This window comes from Perognathus longimembris, chromosome 20 (assembly GCF_023159225.1).
Source record: "Perognathus longimembris pacificus isolate PPM17 chromosome 20, ASM2315922v1, whole genome shotgun sequence".
NCBI classification, from domain to species: domain Eukaryota; kingdom Metazoa; phylum Chordata; class Mammalia; order Rodentia; family Heteromyidae; genus Perognathus; species Perognathus longimembris.
The window spans coordinates 18,207,488-18,231,497 of NC_063180.1; the positions used below are offsets into that span (position 1 = coordinate 18,207,488).

Below are 24,010 nucleotides of genomic sequence, written 5' to 3' on the forward strand. Positions count from 1 at the left end.
AAGGAAGCCAGGGGCAGTGCTCAGGCCCTGAGTCCAAGGCCCAGGACTGGCCAAAAAAAAAAAAAATTAACTTCTGTAAATCAGCTTGTTTGCTTGTGTGTGCTTTTGGCCATTATAACCCTGCCTCATTAGAGCTCGGGGCTGCTCTTAGTTGTGAGACACATAGGCCCAGACAGGGCAATTGCCAGCCTGCTAATAAAGACTCTTGTTAGCTTTGACCATGGTTCTGTAGATTTCTCAACTCTGATGTTATTTCAATGTGATACCGAGGAATGGAACCCAGAGCTTCATGCATGCTAGGCAAGCACTCTACCAGTAAGCCACATTGCAGTCCTTTATTTATTTTTTATTGGTGGCGAGGCTTAAACTCAAGGCCCAATACTGTCTTTAAGCTTCTTTTGCTCTAGGCTAGCACTCTATCACTTTGAGCCACAGCTCCACTATCAGTTTTCTGGTGGCTCATGGAAGAAGATAAGAGTTTTATAGAACCCAGGGGTGGGCAACTCTTGCTTGTAATCCTAGCTATTCAGGAGCCTGAGATCTGAGGATCTCAGTTTGAAGCCAGCCTAGGCCAAAAAGTTGATGAGATTCTTATCTCCAATAAACTACTCAGCCATGGCTAGAAGTGGTGGTATGGTTCTAGTGGGAAAGCCCTACCCTCGAGCACAAAGCGGTTCAGGGACAGTGCCCAGGCCCAGAGTTCAAGCTTAAGGGCTGGCAAGAAATAGAGTCTCAAACTTCACTGCCAGGGCTGGTTTCAAACCATGATCCTCAGATCATAGCCTCCTAAGAAGCTAGGATAACAGGCGTGAGCTGCAGATACCCAGCCAAAATTATGTTTTTGTTTGTTTTAATATGATTTTCTTTTGGGGCTTTTTGAGGAATCAGCCTTCAATTGCCATCTTTTATGCCCAACGTTGAAGAGCAGGGAGTGGCTGTCTAGGCCACCGATTACTGAAGGGTAGACAGGAGATTAGGGTGGGGACCCCTAGGTTTGCTTAAATACAGAATTCATAGGCACCTTGGGGCCTTTGAACTCAGGAGCTTGAACAGAACTCAACTAGCTGTCTACAGCGAGCACTGCTAAGGTCTCCATGGCAGGTAAGCTGGCATCTGTGGGCGGCCTGCTCTTGTGCAGGGCAGGGGAGGGGAGGGCAGGAGAGGGGAAGCCAGGGGAAGCCAGAGAGACTTGGCTCAGGTGCCAGGACTCCGGGTGTTGGTCCTAAGTTTTGCCACACCAGTGGACACTTGAAAATTGATTACTTGAGGCATCTTCCTTGTATTCTCAGAATAAAATCAACTTCCTACCTTGTAGGTTGGACTCAATTTGAATGTTTAGGGGTATACTCATCAAGAAAATTGGTGGGGAACTTATGTGTTTTATTTATTTACAATTATTTGTTTATTCATTTATTCATTAAGTCAGTCGTGGGGCTTGAACTCTGGGCCTGGGCACTGTCCCTGAGTTCTTCAGCTCAAGGCTAGCCCACTACCACTTGAGCCACAGCACCACTTCCAGTTTTCTGCTGGTTCATTGGAAATGAGTCTCACGGACTTTCCTGCCCAGGATGGCTTTGAACTGCAATCCTTAGATCTCGGCCTCCTCCTGAGTAGTTAGGATTACACATGTGAGCCTGGTGCCTGGCTTATGGTTTTTGTTTTGTTTTTTTTTAGTTGTGTCCCTATTTTTTTTTTTTTTTTTGCCAGTCCTAGGGCTTGAGCCACAACTCCACTTCTGGCCTGTGTATGTGGTACTGAGGAATGGAACCCAGGGCTTCATGCATGCTAGGCAAGCACTCTGCCACTAAGCCACATGCCAAGCCCCCATTTGGTTTTGATAGGGAAATGCTGTCCTGGTAGAAAGGGCTCGATAGGGTTCAATCTCTTTTTGCTTTGTGGAATAATTTGGAGGCACTGGCATTAGATCTCCATTCAGGGCTGGTAAGAGTTTGGCAATAGATCCATCTGGTCTTTGGCGTTTGTCAGGGAGACTCTATTACTACTATGCTCTTGTTGAACATTGTAGAGCTAATTTTTTGTTGGTGTCCTAGGATTTGAACTCATGGCTTGAGCTCTGTCTCCAAACTCTTTTTGCTCAAGGCTAGCACTCTACCACTTTGAGCCACAGTGCCACTTTGGGCCACAGTGCCACTTTGGGCTTTGAGTGATTAATTAGAGACAAGAGTCTCATGGGAGTTGTAAGGCTGACAGGTGTGAGCCACTGACACCAGTAAATTTAATTTTATTTATTATTATTTTTTGCCAGTCCTGGGGCTTGAACTCAGGGGCTGAGCACAGTCCCTGGCTTCCTTTTGCTCAAGGCTAGCACTCTACCACTTGAGCCACAGTGCCACTTCTGGCTTTTTCCGTTTATGTGGTGCTGAAGAATCGAACTCAGGGCTTCACATATGCAAGGCCAGCACTCTACCTCTAAGCCCTGATTTTCTTTTAACTTAGCTCCATTTTCTTAAGTCTGGAAATTAGTTCATCTTCATAAACCGTCTTTAAGTCTTGTGCTTATTGCGCGTGCGTGCGCATACACACACATAGTGTATTCTGGTAATCTAGTGACCAGTAAGAATGTGGGTAGTAAGCATGAATGCAGAGTAGGGTGGTATAGGACAGATGACAAAAATGTGTGAAGGAAAACAGTTCTACTTGTAGAGAGGGAAAGTAGTGAGGGCTGTAGAAAGGGGAAGAAAATAGGATTTAAACCCGAATATTGAAGGCACATGCAATGGTCCAGATACAATCATTTGGGAGAAAGAGGTGGGCCGGAGAAGCAGAACTGAACACAGATCTTTTGATTTTTCACTTGTTGGAATTGCTGGTACTGGGGTTTGAACTCGGGGCCTGGGGCATTGTCTCTTAATTTATTTTTTTTTGGCCACCCACAGCTCACACTCTACCACCTGAGCCACAGCTCTACTTCTGGCTTTTTTTGCTGGTGCACTGGAGATAAGTCTCATGACTTTGGGCAGGCCTGGAGCCTTGATCCCTCAGATCTCAGCCTTCTAAGTATATAGGATTACAAGCGTGAGCCACTGGCTCAAGGCTGGTGCTTGTGCCTTAATCTAATTATTGTTGGCTGAGATGGATTCATGCTTAACTGCTAGCCTTGATCCAACTTCCTCCAGGTCTCTTATCTTCCAAGTAAGGGGGATTACAGTTGTGCACCTCTGCACTCTTGTTTAGAGGGGAAAGGGCCCCTCCTTTGTGTCTGTGCTGAGTGGCTTATAGAGCTCTGGGGTGGAGTGCTGGGCCAGGAGATAATCCCATCACCCGAGCCAAAGGGATTGTGGGTAGGCTTGGTCAGGTGGTTTGGGTGGAGGTGGGAGGGCTGTGTAGCCCTCAGCAGTCAGAAGGCCAGGCAGCCCACAAGCCCCGCACTGGCCTCAGGCTCCAGGCTTCCTAGCTGCCCTAGCCTCAGGCCATGGAGACATTTCTTAGGAGGCCCCCGCCTGGCTTGTGTGCCCAGGAATTTTCCTGAAGGGAGCCTGTTCTCCTTTGCTTGTGGCCCTGCTAGAGAGGGTGGGCTTTTCTGTATCCCTCTAAATCAAGTGCCCAGTGACCTGCCTGGAAGCATTTTATCGTGTGGGGCAGGGTGGACAACTGAGTTCAGAAAAATGGAGAGATTGACAAGAGCCAGGGACGCACGCCTGTCATCCTAGTTATTCAGGAGCCTGGATCTGAGGATCATGGTTCAAACCCAGCCTGGGTAGGAAAGTCTCTAAGACTTATTTCCAGTTCACCATCCAAAAAGCCAGATGGGGAGCTGTGGCTCAACTGGTAGAACAGTAGAATATGAAAGCTCAGGGAACTTCTAGGTTCTGAGTTGAAGGCCTTAGGGCACCCAAAATGGCACCCAAGCGGAGTCCTAGGGAGGCTGGGGGAGGCGCCCACAGGAGGAGGGAGGCTCCAGGGATGAGCAGGGCCCAGGCCGCCCTGTCCCCCCCTCCCCCCCAGCTTCTGGGGCTCAGCAGACTCAGGCAGCAGGACTCCGGGTGCAGGACTGTCCCCAACGAGTCCCCCATGTCCTCTGCAGACCAGGCCCCACCAGCCCCTCTGGCCCCACCGGCCCCTCGAGCCCCTCGCCGGAGCCGCACGAGGTTCACGGAGCACCAGCGGTCCGTGCTGACCAACACCTTCAGACATACCCCGCGCCCCAAGTGGGACAAGATCCAGGAGCTGGCCTCCACGCTGCAGCTGCAGGAGACCGTGGTGAAGGTGAGTCCCCATCCATCATGTCTCCAGCTGTCACCCCAAGCCCAGGGCCTCCCCCACCTGATCCCCCACGCCTGACACCAAAATAAACAGGAGCAGGCTGAGCCCGCCACACCCACAGGGGACCCCCAAGAAGGGGCTCCACAGGGCTGACATTAGAACCTTCCACAGCCCCCCTTCTCTCCAGGCTGCACTAGGGGAGAACAGTGTCTGGTGCTCTGGTCCCCTTTATCCACCTGCACCCCATTTTTTCTTCCCATCCCAGGCTTGGTTTAAGAACCAGCTGTCCAAGATGAAGAAACAGCAGCAAGCCGGGGAGCTGCCTGTGTCCCCGGAAGCCCTCCTGGACCCGGACAGCAATGGGGCGCCGGTCCTCGGGGCCGCTGCCCTCAGCCCCCAGCTGCCTTCCGGAAGTGGAGCCCACCAAGGCCCAGAGCAGCCCCAGCCGTCTGCGGCGCCTGCCAGCACTGGACTCAGTTTCCCATCATCATCCCAGCCATCTGCGGCGCCTGCCAGCACTGGACTCAGTTTCCCATCATCATCCCAGCCGTCTGTGGCGTCTGCCAGCACTGGACTCAGTTTCCCATCATCATCCCAGCCGTCTGCGGCGCCTGCCAGCACTGGACTCAGTTTCCCGCCACCGTCTCAGCCGTCTGCGGCGCCTGCCATCCCTGGACTCAGTTTCCCGCCACCATCTCAGCCGTCTGCGGCGCCTGCCAGCACTGGACTCAGTTTCCCGACACCGTCTCAGCCGCCTGCGGCGCCTGCCAGCACTGGACTCAGTTTCCCATCATCATCTCAGCCGTCTGCGGCGCCTGCCTTCCCTGGACTCAGTTTCCCATCATCATCTCAGGCGTCTGCGGCGTCTGTGGCGTCTGCGGCGCCTGCCATCCCTGGACTCAGTTTCCCGCCACTGTCTCAGCCCTCTGCGGCGCCTGCCAACCCTGGACTCAGTTTCCCGCCACTGTCTCAGCCCTCTGCGGTGCCTGCCAACCCTGGACTCAGTTTCCCACCACCATCTCAGCCCTGGGAGGATTTGGAGGTGTCCTGGGCAGTGCCCCTTCCCTACAGCACAGAGGAGCTTGCCCACATCTACAGGGTGTCTGGGGACGAAGACCCCTCCAGCCTGGACAAGTATCTTCTTGGGGAACCTGACCAGCGAGGCCCACACGGCCCTGACCGAAGGCCCGACAGCGACGTGCCCCAGCCCTGCGGGTGCTGCTCTTTCCACTCCTATTTATCTCCTTTATTTCCCGCCATATTCAAATAAACCTCAGCCCTGTACCCCAATCAGTGTCTGCCTCTTCTGTTCTTGCTGGAGCGCCTGTCACCCCAATTTCAGAGTCAAATATAATCCCTCACCTTTTTTTTTTTGGTTGGTCATGGGGCTTGAACTCGGGGCCTTTGCCGTTGTCCCTTAGCTCTTCCTCTCAGACTAGCACTCCGCCTCATTGAGCCGCCGTACCCCATCTGACTTTTTTGTGTTTAAGTGGAGAAAAGAAGAGTCTTAGGGCTTTTCCTGCCCCAGCACTGGCTTTGAGCTTTGATCTTCATATCTCAGCCTCCTGAGTAGCTAAGATGACAGCCATGAGCCACCAGCAGAGAACTAGGTGTCAATTTGACACAGTATTTATGCTCTAATGTGGTAGGGGAGAGAGGCACTTAGCACTCAACATTGCAACATTGCTCTTCACAATAAATTGCAGAGGAAGTTAACAGGCCCTACTGGTTATGTAGCTCTATAGTATCTTTATTTTGTTTGTGGGGAGAGAATCTCATGGACTTTCTTGCCTAAGCCGGCTTTAAACAGCGATTACTGAGGAATAGGATTACAGGTGTGAGCCACTGATGACTGGCTCACATTCATTCAGCTTATCCAACAAAGCTGGGTGTGGCTTCTCATGCCCCTCATCCCAGCTGGACAGAAAGCTGAGCTCTGTGGCTCACACCTCTAATCCTAGCTACTCAGGGGTTTGAGATCTGAGGATCACAGTTTGAATCCTGGCCAGGCAGGAGTAGCTAGGATTATGGGTGTGAGCTACTGCTGCTGGGCATGTTCTGGATCCTTCAGAGGCAGGAGACAAGCCCAAATTTCCAAAGATATTCCCTCCCTGGTTGCAGGTATGGCCATCCAAGGCCCTTTCTGGCCCCAATTCTTGGAAAGAAAAAAAAAAAAGCAAGGAGTCCTAAAGGCTGCATGTTTGAAATCCGCTAGCTGCTAATTCCAAAGCCACCTCCAACCTCTGACCACCAGGGGGCGCCATTTACACACAACATGAAAGATGATAGCCTGGGTGGTAGCCTGCTTATTGTCTTGCCTTAGCCAGCCCTCCTCCCCACCACAGGGACTGTGTGTGATTGGTGGAGTGGGGAGGGAGAGAGACACCACTGGGTGGAGACCTATGAGACTCCTGGTCCCAAGTTCCCAGATCTAGTTCCAGGAGGTCACTCAATGCTTAAGTCCCAATCAGCAACCAAGTCTAGATTCTGTGAGGCAACAGCTGGGCAGAGGATGGGTAGACAGGCAGACAGATGATAGATTTCTTGTTTTGCCACTCCTGGGGTTTGAATGAAAGGCCTGGGTGCTGTCACTAAACTGTTTTCACTCAAGGCTGGTGCTCTACTGCTTGAGCCACAGCTCCTCTTCTGGCTTTTTGGTGGTTCATTGGAGATGAGAGCCTCGCACACTTTCTGCCCAGCTTTGAATTGCAATCTTCAGATCTCAGCTTCTTGAATAGCTAGGATGACAGACTTGAGACAACAGTACCTGGTGTCTTTTTTTTTTTTTAATTATTTTATGCCAAAGAAGTTAAAGTTAGAGAAAAATGAGACAGCTTGTATGGAACAATTACTATTTAGCCACACTTCCAGTTGGATATGTTGCTGATTAATTGGGGATGAAGTCTCAGACTTTTCTGTTTGGGCTGGCTTTGAACCACAATCTTCACATCTCAGCCTCCTGCATAGTGAGAAGCACAGGTGTGTGAGCCACCGGCGCCCGGCCTACTTACACCTTTTGTCTTAGCAATGAAGCATGTATGGTGGGCATGGGAGGACGGGAGCTGGGAAGTTGATATTCCAGGAATAACAGGGTCAGTTGCAGCTTCCCAGAGATTATATAAGAAGCTGGACACTCATCTGAAGGCCACCTAAAAAAGGAATGGTCGTGGTGCAGGGACCATCAATCAGGGCCTTGAACAGGTGGAGGCTGGGCTGCTCCCAGGGGAAAGCCAGGCGGAGGCTCAGGTTACCGGTCACAGGGAGGGAGAGGCCTGAGTCAGTGGAAAGAGCCACTGCAGAGCACCTGAGGTGATGGGGAAGGTCCAGGCAGAGATGGGGAGATCACCCACCATCCCGTCTGCCTCGGTGGTACTCACCGGCTCAGGGGGCATCATCTAGACCAGGGAGATTTTTAGAAAGGTAGGCTCTTCTTACTGTCCGGTTTCTGAAGGAGATTGGTAGTTCATTGGGGATAAAAGCCTCATGGACTTTTCCTGCCCAGGCTAGCTTCAAACTAGGATCCTCACATTTGTGCCTCCTGACTTAGCTGGCAGGTGCGAGCCCCGTGTGCCTGGCTCTAATTCATGCTCCTTGTTGGCCCTCCCCTTTCCCACCAATGCTCTCCACTCCTCCACCCCCCAAAACATAAAACACCCCAGAACCTGTTGTTTTCCAAACATTTTTTGGTGTGTATTGACACCAAAAGGTAGGAGGGCAGACGTGCATCCATTGTTTCAACGATTATTATGATTGCCACCAGTGCTGCAGAGGGACCCTGATGGCCTTCCTTCACCTTCCCGCAGGGCTGGTCAGATTCCAGCTGCCCAAGGCTCAGCTGCTGCTGGACCCTGTCCTTGCATCTGTGACCACTGGACTTGTGTCCGATACATGGCATTTGTCATCACAGGCCTGGGGTGATTGTGACATTACTGGCCCATCTACGCTCAGAACCACTGTATTATCCCACGGGAGGACTTGGTCAGATGTGTATTTATTCTTTTGTGCTGGTCCTTGGGCTTGAACTCAGGGCCTGGATGCTGTCCTTAAGCTTTTTTGTTCAAGACTAGCACTCTACTACTTGCGCCACAGTGCCACTTCCAGATTTATGGTGATTCATCAGAGAGAAGTGTCTCGTGGATGTTCCTGCTCAGGCTGTTTCCGAACCTTGATCCTCTCAAATCTAAGCCTCCTGAGTAGCTAGCTAGTATGATAGGTATGAGCCACCAGCACCCTGCTTATCTTGCTTTTTATCCAGAGACAGGCCTTGAACCTCAATTCTCCTGAAGTTTGCCTCTTGAGTAGCCAGGGTTACAGGTGTGTACCACTCAGCCTGACCTGCAAATGTCATTTTTCATACCTTAGTAGCCACATGAAAAGAAACAAAAAAATAAAAGACACACCCATGTAACTGTAACCCTTCTGTATAACTATTTTTTTTTTTAATTTGGCCAGTTGTGGGGCTTGAACGCAGAGCCTGAGCACTGTCCCTGGCTTCTTTTTGCTCAAGGCTGGCACTCTACCACTTGAGCCACAGCACCACTTCTGGCTTTTTCTATACATGTGGTGCTGAGGAATCAAACCCAGGGATTCATGTATACGAGGCGAGCACTTTACCATTACGCCATATTCCCAGCCCCCACTATCTTTCTTTCTTTTTTTTTTTTTTTCGGCCAGTCCTGGGCCTTGGACTCAGGGCCTGAGCACTGTCCCTGGCTTCTTTTTGCTCAAGGCTAGCACTCTGCCACTTGAGCCACAGCGCCACTTCTGGCCGTTTTTCTGTATATGTGGTCCTGGGGAATTGAACCCAGGGCCTCATGTATACGAGGCAAGCTCTCTTGCCACTAGGCCATATCCCCAGCCCCCTATCTTTCTTTTTTTAAACAATTTTTTTATTTTTTTAAACCAGTCACGAGGCTTGAACTCCAGGCCTGAGCACTGTCCCTGGTTTCTTTTTGCTTAAGGCTAGCACTCTACCACTTGAGACACAGCACCACTTCTGGCATTTTCTGTTTATGTGGTGCTAAGGAATCAAACCCAGAGCTTCATGAATGCTAGGCAAGCACTCTACCACTAGGCCACATTCCCAGCCCGCTGTGTAACATCTTTACAATAAAAAATTAAAAAAACACCACATCCAAACAAAGGAAGTCAATTTTAATAATATATTTTATTTTACCGAAGATATCCAAAATATTACCATATCAACATATAAAAAATTTCTTTTTGTACCAAGTCTTTCCAAATTTGGTAGATATTTTACACTGAAAATCCATCTCATGTCCCACCAGCCACATTCTGAGAGCCCCATGGTTACCGGGTAGCTTGTGGCTGTTAGATGAAACAGCTTAACCCCCTCCTACCCCCTGCACATCGCAACAGTAAGCATCGACATCACGCAGGAGCTTGTTAAAAATGCAGAGTCTCAGGCCCATTCCAAGGACCAGTGTGCATTTAACAAGATTGCGAGGGGGATGGGAGTGGGGGATTAAAAAAGACCTCTGTGGTTTTCTATTGCCTTCAAAGGAAATGCTCAGCAATGAGCCTGGATTCATTCATGGTTAAAGGTCCGGCTAGAAACCTGGATCCAGCCAGACCTGATTCCTGCCATTAATGCAAGAGGACCCCAACTCATGTTCTCTGGGACATTGTGTGCACAACTGTTGGCTTCCGCTGGAGTGGATGTCGAGCCAGAAACCCACCCAAATAAGGAAGAGGCCACAACTGTGGCAGAAAGCCATCAGCAGATTACGTGTCCTGCCGCTGGGGACGGGCCTGCCAAGCCACCTGCTTGTGGTGGTGAAGGAGAAGCGCCTGGAGGATCGGGTTATGGAAGGCATGCCAGGCCTGGCCAGGGCACTGCGGCCTGCTGCACACATGTGTCTGTATTTGGAAAACAGAGGAGAAAGCCTTGAACCTCAATTCTCCTGAAGTTTGCCTCTTGAATAGCCAGGGTTACAGGTGTGTACCACTCAGCCTGACCTGCAAATGTCATTTTTCATACCTTAGCCACATGAAAGAAAACAAAAATAAAAAACACCAAAAACCATGAAGGTGGCCAAGTGGCCAGCAGGGGGAGGGGGCTGAGGAGGGGAGGAATGACCTGGGTGAAGGAACTGAGCATCTTACCTTAAAAAAACAACAACACAAAAACAAAACAGAGCCGGGCACCAGTGGCTCACACGTGTGATCCAAGTGACTCAGGAGGCTGAGACCTGAGGACAGAGGTGCAAAGCCAGCCTGGGGAAGGAAAGGCTGGGAGACCTTTATCTCCAAAACCACCAGAAAATCAGAAATGGTGCTGTGTTTCCAAGTGGTAGAGCACTAGCCTTGAGCAAAAAGAGCTCAGGGACAGAGCCCAGGCTCTGAGTTCAAGCTCCACAGGTGACAAAAAAAAAAAAAAGAAAGAAGAAAAGAACGAAAGAGAAATAAGAAAGAAAGAAAAAACCAGATGTTAGTGGCTCATGTCTGTAATCCCAGCTACTCAGGAGGCTGAGATTTGAGGATCCAGGTTCAAAGCTAGCCAGTGCTGGAAAATCTGTGAGACTGTTATCTCCAATTAACCAGTAAAAAGCCAGAAGAGGAGCAGTGGTCAAGTGGTACAATGCCAGCCTTAGGCACAAAAGCTCAGGGACAGTGCCCAGGCCCTAGGACCCCAAAAGAAAAAAATGAGGTCCCAGCTGGGACTAGTGGGTACCTGCCTGTACTCCCAGGCTGAGGCAGGATGTAGAGCTCAAAGTATTTTGTTTTGTTTTTTAAACAAATCTGAGGTTCATGGTTCAAAGTCAACTTGGGCAGGAAAGTCTGTGAAATTCTTATGTTTAATAATCAATGAAGAAAATGCCAAACAAGGAGCTGTGGTTCAAGTGGTAGAGTGCTAGCCTTGAGCCAAAGGAACTCAGGGACAAGGCCCAGGCACAAAAACAAAAACAAAACAAAAGAAAGAAAAGAAATAGAGCCTCCTCTGAGAATGGAGCGGAGGAAAGCAGTTAAAGGCACGCAGGATGAAGTCGAGCTGCTGGGCTTGCATCCGCCCACCGCCAGCAGTCGATGGGAAACGCAGAGGCCTGAGTAGTGGGGTAGAAGAGGGGCTGGGGCAGAAGACAGCTCTGTGGCCCAGAAGCTCTCCTGACAAGAACAGATCTGACCCCCGGCACACAAAGGCTTGGAACAATGCCTGGCTCACCCCACAGAGGTGCTGGCAGTGCTTACTGGAGGCTGAGTGCACAGACCATGTGCTCCTTAGGGTGCCCAAGATGGTGTCTCATGCTAGGCTCATCACCCAACTGAGCCGAAGGCTGGCTGGGCCTCTATAAAGAAGGTGCCAAGAAGTGAGCCCTCTTAAGGAGAACCCCAATGTCTGGCTGTCTGTTTTACTTCTTCTAAACAAATTATGGCCCCAGCCAAGGTTCAAGGACAAAGACACACCCCTCTCTTGGCAGGAGAACCAACAAGGAGTGTGGCTGCCTATAACCACAGCTAGTCCCACCTCGCATTAACAGTGGTGTTGGCAGCTTCTCTATTTTAACATTCAATCCCTTCTAGTCCATTCCTCACTTCAGAGGATCAGAGGAATTGCTTATTATTAGTTTCTTGGTTGGTCTTGGGTTTGAACTCAGGGCCTGGCACTTGCTGAGAAGGCCCTCTCAGCCACACCCTCAGCCCCTTTGTGCTCGGGTTATTTGGAGCAAGGGTCTCATTTCCTACCCAGGCCCGTGCCTGGACTGTGGTACTCCTGCTTTCCTTGCATCCCATCTTAGCCAGGATGACAGAAGCAGCTTCTTTCACTGCCCAGGCTGGTGCATCCTCAGGATCTCAGCCACCCAAGTAGCTAGGATTATAGGCAAAAGCCACTGACTCCCAAGTGGGTAGAGGAATCTTTCAAGACACACAGCTAACCATGATCCCTTCCACTGCTTAAAAACGCTCCTACAACCCTCCCCTCCCGACCCATATACTAAGTGCCCAAAGCCTTATAGGCCTGACATGGTCCAGTTTCAGGCTCTGCCTCAGCCTCTGGGTTCTAGTCCTGGGCAGCGGTGCAGATGCAACTCATGGAACTCAGGATCTTGGTGTAATGTAGCTAAGTGCTCTCCCACTGAGCCCCTACCTCAGCTGCACTCTTCATGGCCTCAGGCCTCTTTCTTCTGATCCAGATTGGAGTTCCTATCAATGCTCACATAACATACTGCGTGTTCACCTTTGTAATTTTACACTGCTGCCATTCTGACCATGGGAAGCTCAGCTGCAAGGCTGCATTCCTTCAGGGTGGGAAAAGGCTTTTGTTCCTTGCTGTGTTTGCGGTGTTGAGCACAAAGCAGAGGCAAGATGAAATATCTCCCAATGTCTTAAGCCCTCACAAGTTCAAGGTAGCCCCTGTTAGTTGTGGAGGAAGGGGATGGAGTCCCTAGGGTTCTCCTATCTCCATCGATACTTTGAAACAGTTCATCTGGCACTAAGCCCTACTGTGTGCCAAGCACTCTTCTGGGGGTAGGAGAGGTCAAAGCATAAAGTAGACAAAAGTCTCTCCATTTACATAGCTGAAGGCCTGGAGCAGAGGGGCAGATACAAGATAAATTCTGAGCCTGGCAACAGTGGCTAACACCTTTTACCCTAGCTACTCAGGAGGCTGAGATGTGAGGATCATGGTTCAAAGCCAGCCCAGGCAGCAAAGTCCATGAGACTGTTATTTCCAATGAATCACCAGAAAACTGGAAGTAGAGCTGTGGCTCAAAGGGGTAAAGTGCTAGCCTTGAGCACAAAGAGCTCAGGGACAGCACCCAGGCCCCGAGTTCAAGCCCTACGATTGGCCAAAATAAAAAAAAAAAGATAAATTCTACAGTGTGTTAGTGATATGATAAAACACAGTGAAAAGTTAAGCAAAAAATACATACATCTGTTAGTGCCATAATTTCAGAACAGTAGCCAGGGAAATGCTCCTGGAGGACATGTCGTCATCTGGTGAAGACATAAAGGAAGTGAAGGAATGCACGCAGGCAATCTGGGAGATGAGTGTCTGGGGAAAAGTCCAAAGGCCCTGTGGCCAGTGTGTCTGGAGCAGGGGTGATGAGAGCAGACTGGGTAAAGAAAAGATCCTGAGCACTGAAGGAACAGGGCCTGAGCAGGTGTTCTGGCTGCAATGAGAACAGGGGAGGAGGGGTGGGAGCAGAATAGCTTGCTGGAGATGTTGTTCTAGACAAATCTGGAGGCTTTGTACAGGGAGTCAGGAGCTCAGACAGGTTCTGAGCTGAAAGTAAAGATGTGAGACAGACATTTCCTTGCGATCCTAAGTTCTTTATAGGTCCTACATGACCTGGCTCCTGATGGTGATGTCTCTGCTCAACAAGTACCTTGTGTCAAAAACAACATACACACACACTGAGGCTACACCTTCAGGATACTTAACCACCTTTGCCTTCAGCATCATCTTTTGTAGAAAGGTAGGTCACAGGTCACAGGGGTCACAGTCTCCCCAAGCATTCGTACTGAGGAGCCTGCTATAGCTCTGCGGTACAGGTCTTGCCATGTGGGAGGCCCTGGACTCCATCCCTAGCAGCAGTCCTTCTCTAGCTGCTTCCGACAAGATTTGGTTTTACTGAGAATCGTGTGTGTGTGTGTGTGTGAGAGAGAGAGACAGACAGAGAGAGAGAGCGCGCGCGAGGGGAAGGGGGGCCCAGGGCCAGAGACAGACAGAGAGATTCCCTTCCCGGCCCTCCCCACCACTCCTCTCCACACAGCCATCGCCCCGCCTGCGGTGCTCTCGCGGGCCCGGGAACCAATCCCAGGTCTCAGCCAAAGCAAGGCCAGAGCCTTTCCTTCCGGAAACTCTCCGAGTCCTCACTGAGTGAGCCCCGCGTCCTGGATACCCCGTCTCCCGTGATCTAGTTTACACAGAATCCTCTCCACTATCACCCGAGCCCGACGCCCCCGCCCGCCAGGCCGCACCGCGCTCCACGTGGCCTGCGTTAACGTGCAGGTACGGAACGCTGGCGCGCACCCCTCCCGCCTGACAGGGCCTTTCCAGGCCTCGGCGATAGCCGCCAGGTACGAAACTGCGTGCGACTAAGCCGCAGCCGCGGCCCAAGCACCACCGCCCCCCGCCCCCGCCCCCGCCCCCGCGGGCCTGGCGCCGGACTGCACCTTCACCTTCCGACCCTCCGGAGAACGCAACACCACTCAAAGCATGCAGCAAACCGTCCAATCACAGCTCTCTCTGCGCCTAGCGACTGCCTCCAACATCCGGGCCCTGCTGGCTTCGGCCTGACTAATGGCTGCCTCACAGCCCCACCCCCAAGCGCGTGCCGGGGATTCTGGTTTTTGTAGTTCCCCCAAGGAAAGGCAAACAGAAATCACTGCATAGAACTCCATTTCCCAGGGAGCGCTGCGCCCCAGTGGCGGAAACCGTACTCTTTGAACCAGGCGGCTCCTGATTGGCTAAGAAGAGACGGAAGTTCCCAGATTGCCATGGAAACAAGGCTACTTACCTGGAACCCAGGGAGCATCTTTGCCTGAAAAAATCTCAAGGCTTCGTTCTACAGCGATCCCAGAGTGGGACCAGACGTGGGCTGGGCTTAAGCTGTGCTCGCCGCACGCCTGCTTCCCGACGGCACCTACACTGGATATCTGCCCGGCATAAACAGCCTCTGCCGGCAACCCCTCGGCGAGCCCTGGCTTAAGAGGGCAGAACATGGTGTTTCGCAGACAGGTGAGCCTAAGGGGGCCTCCACCCTTTGGGGGTCTGTATGTCATAGAAAAGGCAAATGTGGGCTAGGACCCTACCCAGAACATGCCCAGGGTCCTGTAGCCCCTCCTGCAGCCCCATGCCTGCACCAACTCTTAATTTACCGGAAGGGACGTACCCACACCAGAGCTCTTCCAACACTCCCTTCCCCACAATGGCTGAGGGCGGGTGAGGGGGAGCCAAGGCCCTGCAAACGCTCAGGCAGGCATGTGAGAAAGCTCTTTACTGGGGGGTACAGCGAGGAGGAGCAAGGCCATCTCCCCCTACCTGCCCCCACCCCCTCCTAGGGCCCTGGGGCGAGGAGGAGTGTTGTTCCCCCCCCCCCCCACCGGACCACCACTGTCTTTGGTACAATAAATAGAAAACAAGGTGGAGAGGAGGCCAAGGGTCCAGTCCTTAGTGGGGAGGGTGTGGCCAAACCCCTCTCCTTGACCCCTTCCCTGGGCCCCAATCAGTGCAGGCCTCACCCGCCCCAGCTGGGTAGCAGCAATTCCAGTCTAGGGGGAGAGATGAGGATGGGAGCCCAGGGCCCCCAGATGGGGGGGGTATGGCTTCAGGAAGGGCCCCAGGGAGGGGGCGGGGTCATGAGCTGGCTGCTGTGCTCTGGGGTACACCACGGAGGCCCAGGCGAGGCCCCAGAGAGGCAGGGTCATCAGGGGGTGGGAGGGGTGGACGACCTCCTGTCATCCGAGTCCGGAGGGCTGAGGCAGCCAGGTGCTGGGGGGCAGGCGCTGGGTGAGGTGGGGAGTCTGGAGGGCCGCCCACCAGGCTCACATCCATCAGCTCCGGGGGTGGTGGTGAGGTTGGTGATGGGGGACGGCCAAGGCATCGGGGCTGGGGAGGTAACTGGGCCCCGGTCCCCGGCAGTGATGAGGCAGAGGTAGGGGCTTGATGTGTCTTGTGGGGCACATCGCCCCCTGCCCAGGGGCGCAGCGGCTGGGAGGGCAGAACCTAAAAAAACAAAGGAACAGTGGGGTGATGGAGACCCAAGTTCTGCTGCTTCTGGTGCCCCACCACCCACTTTCAGAGCCCCCACAGTACCTGCGGGCTGTTCATCTCACAGTCAGAGATAGGGGGCCCAGGGCCCCCACAATATCGGTTGCTATAGCGGTAGGCCCGGTTGTCACTGGAGGAGCCACTGGAACCTCCTAGAAGCATCAGGGAGAAGAGGCCACACAGATGAGAGGTGACTAAGCCTGCTCCCGGCCTAGGCCAGGTTTGGGATCTGGGACCAGAGTCCCTTTGATTCAGCCTTTTTTTTTTTCCCCCTGACGTACTGGGTTTGAACTTGGGGCTGGCACTCTATCACTGAGTCATGCTCACAGACCCAGTCTGATTTTGAGCTGCGGGATGAGTTTTTCTAGGTGTAGCAGACTCAGTTTCAGGAGTCTGGGCAACAGGGATGGGGAAGCCCTCCACCCCACCTCCACTGGGAGCTCAGAAGCAGGCAGTTTGAAAGCTCGGGGCGCTGAGCACCCACCCGAGCTGGAGATGGAGCTGGCGGTGCTAGAGGAGGGGCAGGTGTCGAGGGGCGCGGGGGAGGTGGAGGCACTGCTGCCTGCCGGGCCTGTGTTGGTGGCCTCGTCGGCCGTGCGGCGGAAGAAGCCGTGCTGCAGGGCGCCCAATGGGCTGATGCGGGCGGCAGGCTCATACTCCAGCATGCGCAGCACCAGGTCCTGGAAGCGGAGGTAGTCGGCGGGGCTGTGGCCCGGCTCCCCCGCCCGCCGGCCCCCGGGCCCGCCCGTCTGCACGCCCAGCACCTCCTGCAGCCGCCGTGTCCCGGGGCCCTGGTAATCCTGGCAGGGAGGGGGTGGGAGGGGGGGCAAGAGAGTGGCCGTCAGTGGGCAGGAGGGGCAGGGAGACACACACGGGGAAACAGAGGCACAAGAAAGAAAGTGGAAAGAGAAGCTAAGAGGAGGTGTGGGGAGGGCAGGGTAGGGGAGGAAGGAGAGGGCAGACAAGGGGGCTTAGGCAGGGAAAGACACGGGAAAGCAGGGGAGAGAGGGAGCCCCAGTGTGAGAGTGAGGGCCACCCGGGGAGGGAGGACTGGCACGGGGCGGGCGCACCTTCCTGAGTTCCTTTGTCCTTCGTAGGGTCCAGCCACCCCCAGGCAGCCGCTCAAAGTACTTGCGAGCCTTGGGGGCCTGCTCCAGCATGGGGGCTGGTGGAATGCCCAGCACCTCCACAATGCGGCCCATCTGGTCCACCTGCAGGCAGGTGGTGGTCAGGGGCCCCAGTCCAGCCAGGCCCCCTCCTGCCCCCTCCGGCACACCCCGTCCTGAGGGCGCACCTCATTGGAGCCACTGAAGAGGGGTTCCCCGGTGTGCATCTCCACCAGGATGCAGCCCAGGGACCACATGTCGATGGCCAGGTCGTAGGGTGTGCCCAGGAGCACCTCCGGGGAGCGGTAGAAGCGGCTCTGGATGTACTGGTAGATCTGGAGGGGATGGAATGGTCAGGGCTCCTGGCTGCTGGGAGGACCTGACCTAGCACCAGCCCCTTGCTGCCATGGCTCTCATCATGCCTAGAAGCCTCTAGCACCAACCACCATCTTGCTCATCAGCTTATGGCTGTTCCTTCCCCTGGCCCTCTAGGTCACTGTTTCCTACCCCCTCCCCCCTGTCGGAGGCTGGTGGTCTCCAAGGCCTGCAACCAGCCAACTCCACTGTCACAGCTGGAGCTACAGAAGTGGCCTCACTCCTTGGGCTCACGTTCCTCTTCATGGTGGGCAATTCACCCACCCTGTGGGCCTCTACCTCTTTTCCACCTCAGGCCCTGCCCTGCCCTGCCCACACCCCTTTCCCAGGTGGGTCTGAGCCGCACCCGCTGCCCAAGCTGGCAGGAGCTGCCAAAGTCCACGATCTTGATGGCACTGCGCTTGGGGTTGCAGAGGAGAATGTTCTCCGGCTTGAGGTCGCAGTGGATGATGCTGAGCTCGGGTGTGGCCAGGAAGAGCAGAGCCGTGCAGAGCTGCTGCGCCAGCTTCCGGGTCAGGTTGAGCGAGACGCCCCGGAAGTGTGTATTTCGCAGGAGGTCGTACAGATTGTAGGACAGCAGCTCGAACACCAGGCACAGGTGGTTCCGGAACATGAAGTGCCGCTTCAGATGCACTGCCAGGGGAGGGCCAGCACAGCAATGAATCCCGTTTCTTCCCGGCCACACCCCACTTGCTGTGCCCTTGGGTGCCACAGGCTTGTCACAATGTTTCTAATGGCAAGGGACTGGCTCACAGGGAGAGTCACGAATCACCAACTCTCCCCTGGGCTCTACCCAAACCTCTGATTAAACCAAAACGTTTCTATTTGCTCTCAGCAAATCTTTTAACATGAGTTCACACTTCACATTTAAAGTGTAACACCATTTTTGTGAGTTTTGTGGCTAGGAAAGGTGCTTTTCCACTGCAAGAAGGGGGTAGACTCGCCTTATAATATAGTCCATGTGGGGCTGGGAATGTGGCTTAGCAGTAGAGTGCTCGCCTAGCATGCATGAAGCCCTGGGTTTGATTCCTCAGCACCACATATATAGACAAAGCCAGAAGTGGTGCTGTGACTCAAGAGGTAGAGTGCTAGCCTTGAGCAAAAAGAAGCCTGGGACAGTGCTCAGGCCCTGAGTCCCAAGCCCCAGGTCTGGCCAAAAACAAAATAAAACAAAACAAAAAAAACAGTAAAATAGTCCATGTATCTTTCTAATAGGACCTCCTGGCCTCATCAAATTACAGCTCTGCTGAGTACAAACTGTCACCTCATGCAAGTGACAATACCCAGTTCCTCAGCTTCTTATCTCCAATGTGGGCAAATATGCGAGCTGAGAGGGAGGTGATTGATGTGACCTGCTCACACCAGAGCCTGGGAAATACTGACCACTGTTATCAAGCAAACACAAACAATTGCAAAGGCAGGGGGAGAACCCAGAGAACCACTGAAGCAGGGGACCGCAGCCTTGTTGTCAAACCCACGTACCCTTTGTGGAAGGAAGCCCACTCCAGGCCTTACCTATGTAGTACTTCATCTCCGTGTCATGCTGGTTCATTAGCTCCAGGAGCCGCAGTTCAATCTGCGCCTGGTTTAGGAAGGCCTTTTTGTTCTTGATGATTTTGATGGCCACCAGCTCCTGGGTCTGATGATCATAGGCTTTCACTACCTGTTGGGTGGGACACAGTACCAGGTGAGGAGAGGTACAGAGTGGAGTGCCAAGCTTCTCCCTTGGAGACCCATCACCTACACTGGTCCTCCAACCAACGACTGCTGGCTGAGGGTTCACCCTCAGTGGGCACTGGTGTCAACACGGGGTGCAAAATGAGTCCCCTCATACTCAGTATCTGGTTATTTCTACTTCTCTAGAAAAAGAAACTGAGGCACAACTAATTGGCTGGACTGAGGTGAGTGTCCACACATGAGTAGAAGCCACAGAACCAGTGTGTACATGGGCTCCTATCAGCAGGTGCTGGTGTCCCCACCTCCTGCCCGCACCTGGCCAAAGGAGCCTTTGCCAATCAGAGAGTCAATCTCGTAGCGTTCCAGCCAGCGCTCCCCACTGCGCACAATGTAGTCATGGTTGTCGTCATCATAACCATGGTTCAGGACCCGCTTCTCCTTCTTGGTGCTTGAGTCCTGGGGTGGCACCTGCTGGGCCCGCCGCTTCTTCTTCGCATAGTACACCTGCCCAGCCAGGCAGCCAGGAGACAAGGACTGGTAAGTGACCTGTGCCAGCAGCCAAGACCCTCGGGCGCCCAGCCCAGGCGCCTGGCTCCCTGCCCACCTCATTGATGTACTTGTAGGTCTTGATGAGATCCACAGACAGCTTGCGCAGGGGGGCTGAAGTGGCGTCCCGGAAGGCCAGCGGCAGCCTCCGAGGCAGCAGCCGCACATCAGGCAATGTCTGTGGGGCGGGGGAGGGGCAGACCCTGAGGACAGGCTTCCCCTCCCAACTCAAAGGGGGGAGCTAATTAAAGGCTGTTGGCCCCTGCTGAACACAGGAGCCTTCCCACCACTGGCCCTCCACAAGCATGCGAGCGTCCCAAGGGCACAGACTTGGATGTGGTCCTGGCTGCCATCTCCAGCACCTTCAGTAGGGCTTGGCACACAGGGGGTGTTCCCTAGAGAGCTGTCCTGAGTGAAGCAGTGAGTTTACCTCTGACCTTTCATCCTGGCCTGCAGTCAGCTCTGTACTTTCCTTTTTGCTAGTCCTGGGGCATGAACTCAGAGCTTGAGCACTGTCCCTGAGCTTCTTTTGCTCAATCAAGGCTACAGCACTCTTATCACTTGAGCCTCAGGGACACTTCTGGATTTTTCTGTTTATGTGGTACTGAGGAATTGAACCCAGGGCTTCATGCATGCTAGGCAAGCACTCTACCATTAAGCCACATTCTCAGCACCCTGCACTGCTTTCTGAGCTTCAAGGGGAGCACTCTCAGAACCCCGGCTCTGGGCCTTCTCCCTCCCCACTCCCCTTCCCCCAGCCTTCTACCTGAGACCATCCTGGAGATCCCAAGGTTGAGCTCTTTCCCATAAGGTTTATTTATTTTTTTATTTTTTATTTTTTGCCAGTCCTGGGCCTTGGACTCAGGGCCTGAGCACTGTCCCTGGCTTCTTCCCGCTCAAGGCTAGCACTCTGCCACTTGAGCCACAGCACCACTTCTGGCCATTTTCTGTATATATGGTGCTTGCCACTAGGCCATATCCCAGCCCCTCCCATAAGGTTCAATCTCTAGCTTTTAACCTTTACCTCAAGGCTCTTGGCCTCAGGATTTGGACCCCTGGATTGCCCATCCATTTGGCTATTTTGTGCGGAACAGTATTAGGGTTTGCACTCAAGGACCTCCAGATCCTGACTGGTGTCCTATGCCTCAAGCTAGCTTTTTACTGGTTATTTTGGAGATGGAGTCTTTTTTTTTGGTAATCCTGGGACTCAGGTCTAAGCACTGTCCCTGGCTTCTTTTTGCTCAAGGCTAGTAGCACTCTACCACGTGGGCCACAGCATCAATTCTGGCTTTTTTCTGTATATGTGGTGTGTGGAATTGAACACAGGGCTTCATGTATGCAAGGCAAGCACTTTACCACCAGGCGATATTCCCAGTCCCTGGAGATGGAGTCTTAAAACCATCATCATCATCCAGTTCTTAGCTTCCTGTGTAGCCAGGATTATAGTTTCTGGCTCCATTTAGTTTCACTTTCCTAGCCTCAGAGCTTCTGTCCTTGGATCATGCCTGTAGCTTATCTTCAGCTCAACTGTCTTTCCTACTTGCCACCTTTTGCTATAGACCTCTTTTCTTAGTGAAGTTAATTGGCCATATGCCAAGAACTGTTCTGAGCACTTATTTATTTGATCTTCTGGGAGGGAGGGATGGGTCATCAGTGGTCCCATCTTACAGAAGAGGTGACATAAATATGAACATAAATATGAACATGGCAGCATTTGAACCCAGGCTGTCTGAACTCTTAGCTCTGCCTGGAACTCTTCCAGTCCTCGGAGGCCCATGAGGTCCTCTGGAGAATCACGCGTAATCAGACAGTTTGTCCTGACACCCTTCTATCCCAGTTTCCATCTACCCCAAGGCAAGTGAGAAGCCAGCTGAATGCCTACCTGTGTGTGCTCCTGGGGCCCCGGGAAGCCAGAGAAGGGGCCATGGCCTGGTGGGACGGCCATGGTGGGCTCAGAGGGCCACAGGGGTGTGAGGCTTGGAGCGGGAGCCCGGCCGGGGGGCGCCTTCTCGCATCCTGCACCTCGGCTGCCACCGCCGCTGAGACCTGAGAGCAGGTAGGAGGTGGAGAGATGACACAGAGAGGGTGTGGAGGACAGAAGCCCATAGGGAAGAGGTGGGCATGAGGAGGAAGGCAGAGGGAAAGCAAAACGTGCAGGAGAGCAACAGGTAGCAATGCAGACAGAGTGGTGGCAGGGGAACAGGAAAGTCACTCAACAAATGAGTATCAAGTAAGTGAATGAGAAAGCACACATGTAAAAGAGAATGATTGGGGCCAGACAAGGATGGGAGGAGGTGGATGTGGGCCATGACAAGAAAGGGAGACAGAAAGACACCAATCATTGGGAGGGAAGAAGAGGGAAATGGCAGTCTAGGGAATAGAGTTCATTCTTTTCGTCATGTCCTACCCCTGGCTCTCTCCAGGGCCCGTCACCCAGGATCCCACCCGCCTAATCTCCCTTCTTTAGTACCACGGTCTCTTCGATACCATCCAGCCTTTCACCTCAAGCCTGCTCTTCTCAATGGTTTCCCCAAGCCAGAGAACTCTAGAACCATGGAAGCTCTAAGACCATGCATCCCTAAGACCTTATTAGGATTCTTGGGGGTCCTCCTAGGCATCCAGAACCCCTGTGTAAGAGTGATTAGTAAGCTTGCTTGACCATAGGGAGCACCGTTCCCAGCGGACTCTCCATATCCTGCCAAACGTCTTCCTGTATCAGGTCTTCCGTACCAGGGATCCTCCCTCCAGGTAGTATCCCCATATGTATTCCAGTCCCCCTGGCACATATCAGGACAGTCCCCACATTGCCCCCAGGCTCCACTCCCAGTCAAGGTCCACTTCTCCTGGGAGCAAAATAAAGTGTTTCTCAGTCTAAAGGGATCATCCTTTCCGTCCTCACACTGGACACCCGGCATACTATCCAACATTTCTAGCACTCCTTTCTCCAGTCACCCCTCTCTGTACCGGGTCATCATGCCACTGCTGTGTCTATTCCTAGAAGGCCTCCACAGCCAAATACCCCCAAACAGGACATCTCCCCTCCCAAGTGTCCACTACAATAAAGTCTCTGTCTTTGGGCCTCTCCTCATGTCAGATATCTCAAGTCAATGCTCAACCACTCCAGGACCCCTATTTTCTTGGGACTTTCCACCAAAACAATCCCTTCCTCGGCCACCCCCCACCCCCTTAGTCCTCCCACCCCAGAAGCACCTCTCCCAGCACCCACCCCATACCCTGGTCAGGGCTGGCACCGGGCCCACGGGGGGCTGGGGCGCGGTGGGGCCCCCAGTGGGGTGGGCGAACGGCCAGCATGGCGGTGGTGGCAGCAGTCAGAAGGTGGCTGCCTGTCCCTGGCCCTGCAAGCCCTGCGGCAATGAGGGCAAGCGGGACAGGCGGCTGGTGGGTGACAACAGCAGTGGCCGCGGCCACCGCTGCTGGGGGGTAGGAAGGGGGAGGGGAGGGTCAGCTCGGGTCACGCGGGGGAAGGGGAGAGCAGGTGGACGGGGGAGGGGCAGGTTAACCCTCGCCCCACCGGTCCTGCCCCGCCCCTAGCGGTCACCCGCCCCAGGGGACCCCGCTGTCCCGCCCCCCCTACCCAGGAGGCCCGCCCCGGCCGGCGATGCCCGGCAGGCGGGGCCCAACTGAGCTTGGCAAGCCGCACCTCCCATGGCAACAACGGTGCCATTGGTCGTCCCCGCCAATAGCTCAGCCAATCGCAGCCCAGGGCAGCTGTTGCTAGGCGACGAAGAAGCGGCCGACGAAGCCGAGCCCAAACAAAGGGCGGGAGTGGGGCCCGACCACCCCCTCCCGGCCTCTCTCCCCAGAAGGCTCCCCGGGGCCCGGCCCCTTCCAGGAATCCGACTATGAATAGCTGGGCCCAGCCAGCACCTGCCGGACGCCCCCTTTTCTCCCCCGGCCTCGTGCTAAGTCTTGCGGTGGCAGCGCCGGGCAGGGCGGGTCCCGTCCTCCCCTCCTCCCCAGAACGCGTGCCGCCTCCCCGCCCTTCACCGCGTCGTTACCTGGGGGCTCGGGTAAGGGGACTCAAACTGCTCGGGCAGCCCGAGCTCAGACCTGCCCGCGGGCTGACGGTATCCAGCGGACGCGAAGAGCCAGGGCCCCGATTACCCAGTAATGCAACCAGCAAAATGGCGACCACAACAAACCGGCCCCCCTGCCCCAGGCTCCGCCCCCACCCCCCCACGGCTCCGGTCACGTGACACAGGCCGCTCTTGGCGCCTGCGCTCCTTGGGCGCTTATTGGTGCACATGCGCAGCGAGCAACCAATCAGACCAGAAGCCCAAGGTTCCGGCCGCGCACGTCACGCTAGTAATGGAGCATGCGCCCTGCG

At 53.9% G+C, this 24,010-nt stretch overlaps 1 protein-coding gene across 5 annotated transcripts; it reads right to left on the bottom strand.

Moving 5' to 3' along the window:
• Positions 1-14,490: 14,490 nt before the first annotated feature.
• On the bottom strand, positions 14,491-23,820 carry Dyrk1b (dual specificity tyrosine phosphorylation regulated kinase 1B). 5 transcript variants are annotated; one of them, XM_048329442.1, is made up of 12 exons: positions 23,682-23,820; positions 21,545-21,708; positions 19,721-19,840; positions 19,432-19,620; positions 18,955-19,102; positions 17,786-18,072; positions 17,253-17,399; positions 17,029-17,169; positions 16,723-16,758; positions 16,443-16,638; positions 16,004-16,110; positions 14,492-15,913 (listed from the first exon to the last, which is right to left on the bottom strand). In XM_048329442.1, exons 2-12 carry the CDS (start codon positions 21,605-21,607, stop codon positions 15,545-15,547), a joined length of 1,803 nt encoding a protein of 600 aa, XP_048185399.1. In that variant the 5' UTR covers positions 21,608-21,708; positions 23,682-23,820; the 3' UTR covers positions 14,492-15,544. The 5 variants fall into 5 exon arrangements, with proteins under 5 accessions (XP_048185402.1, XP_048185399.1, XP_048185398.1 ...); XM_048329445.1 differs by lacking the exon at positions 23,682-23,820 and adding an exon at positions 22,896-23,170 and having other exon boundaries at positions 14,491-15,913; positions 16,443-16,758; XM_048329441.1 differs by having other exon boundaries at positions 16,443-16,758.
• Between the last annotated feature and the right edge of the window lie 190 nt (positions 23,821-24,010).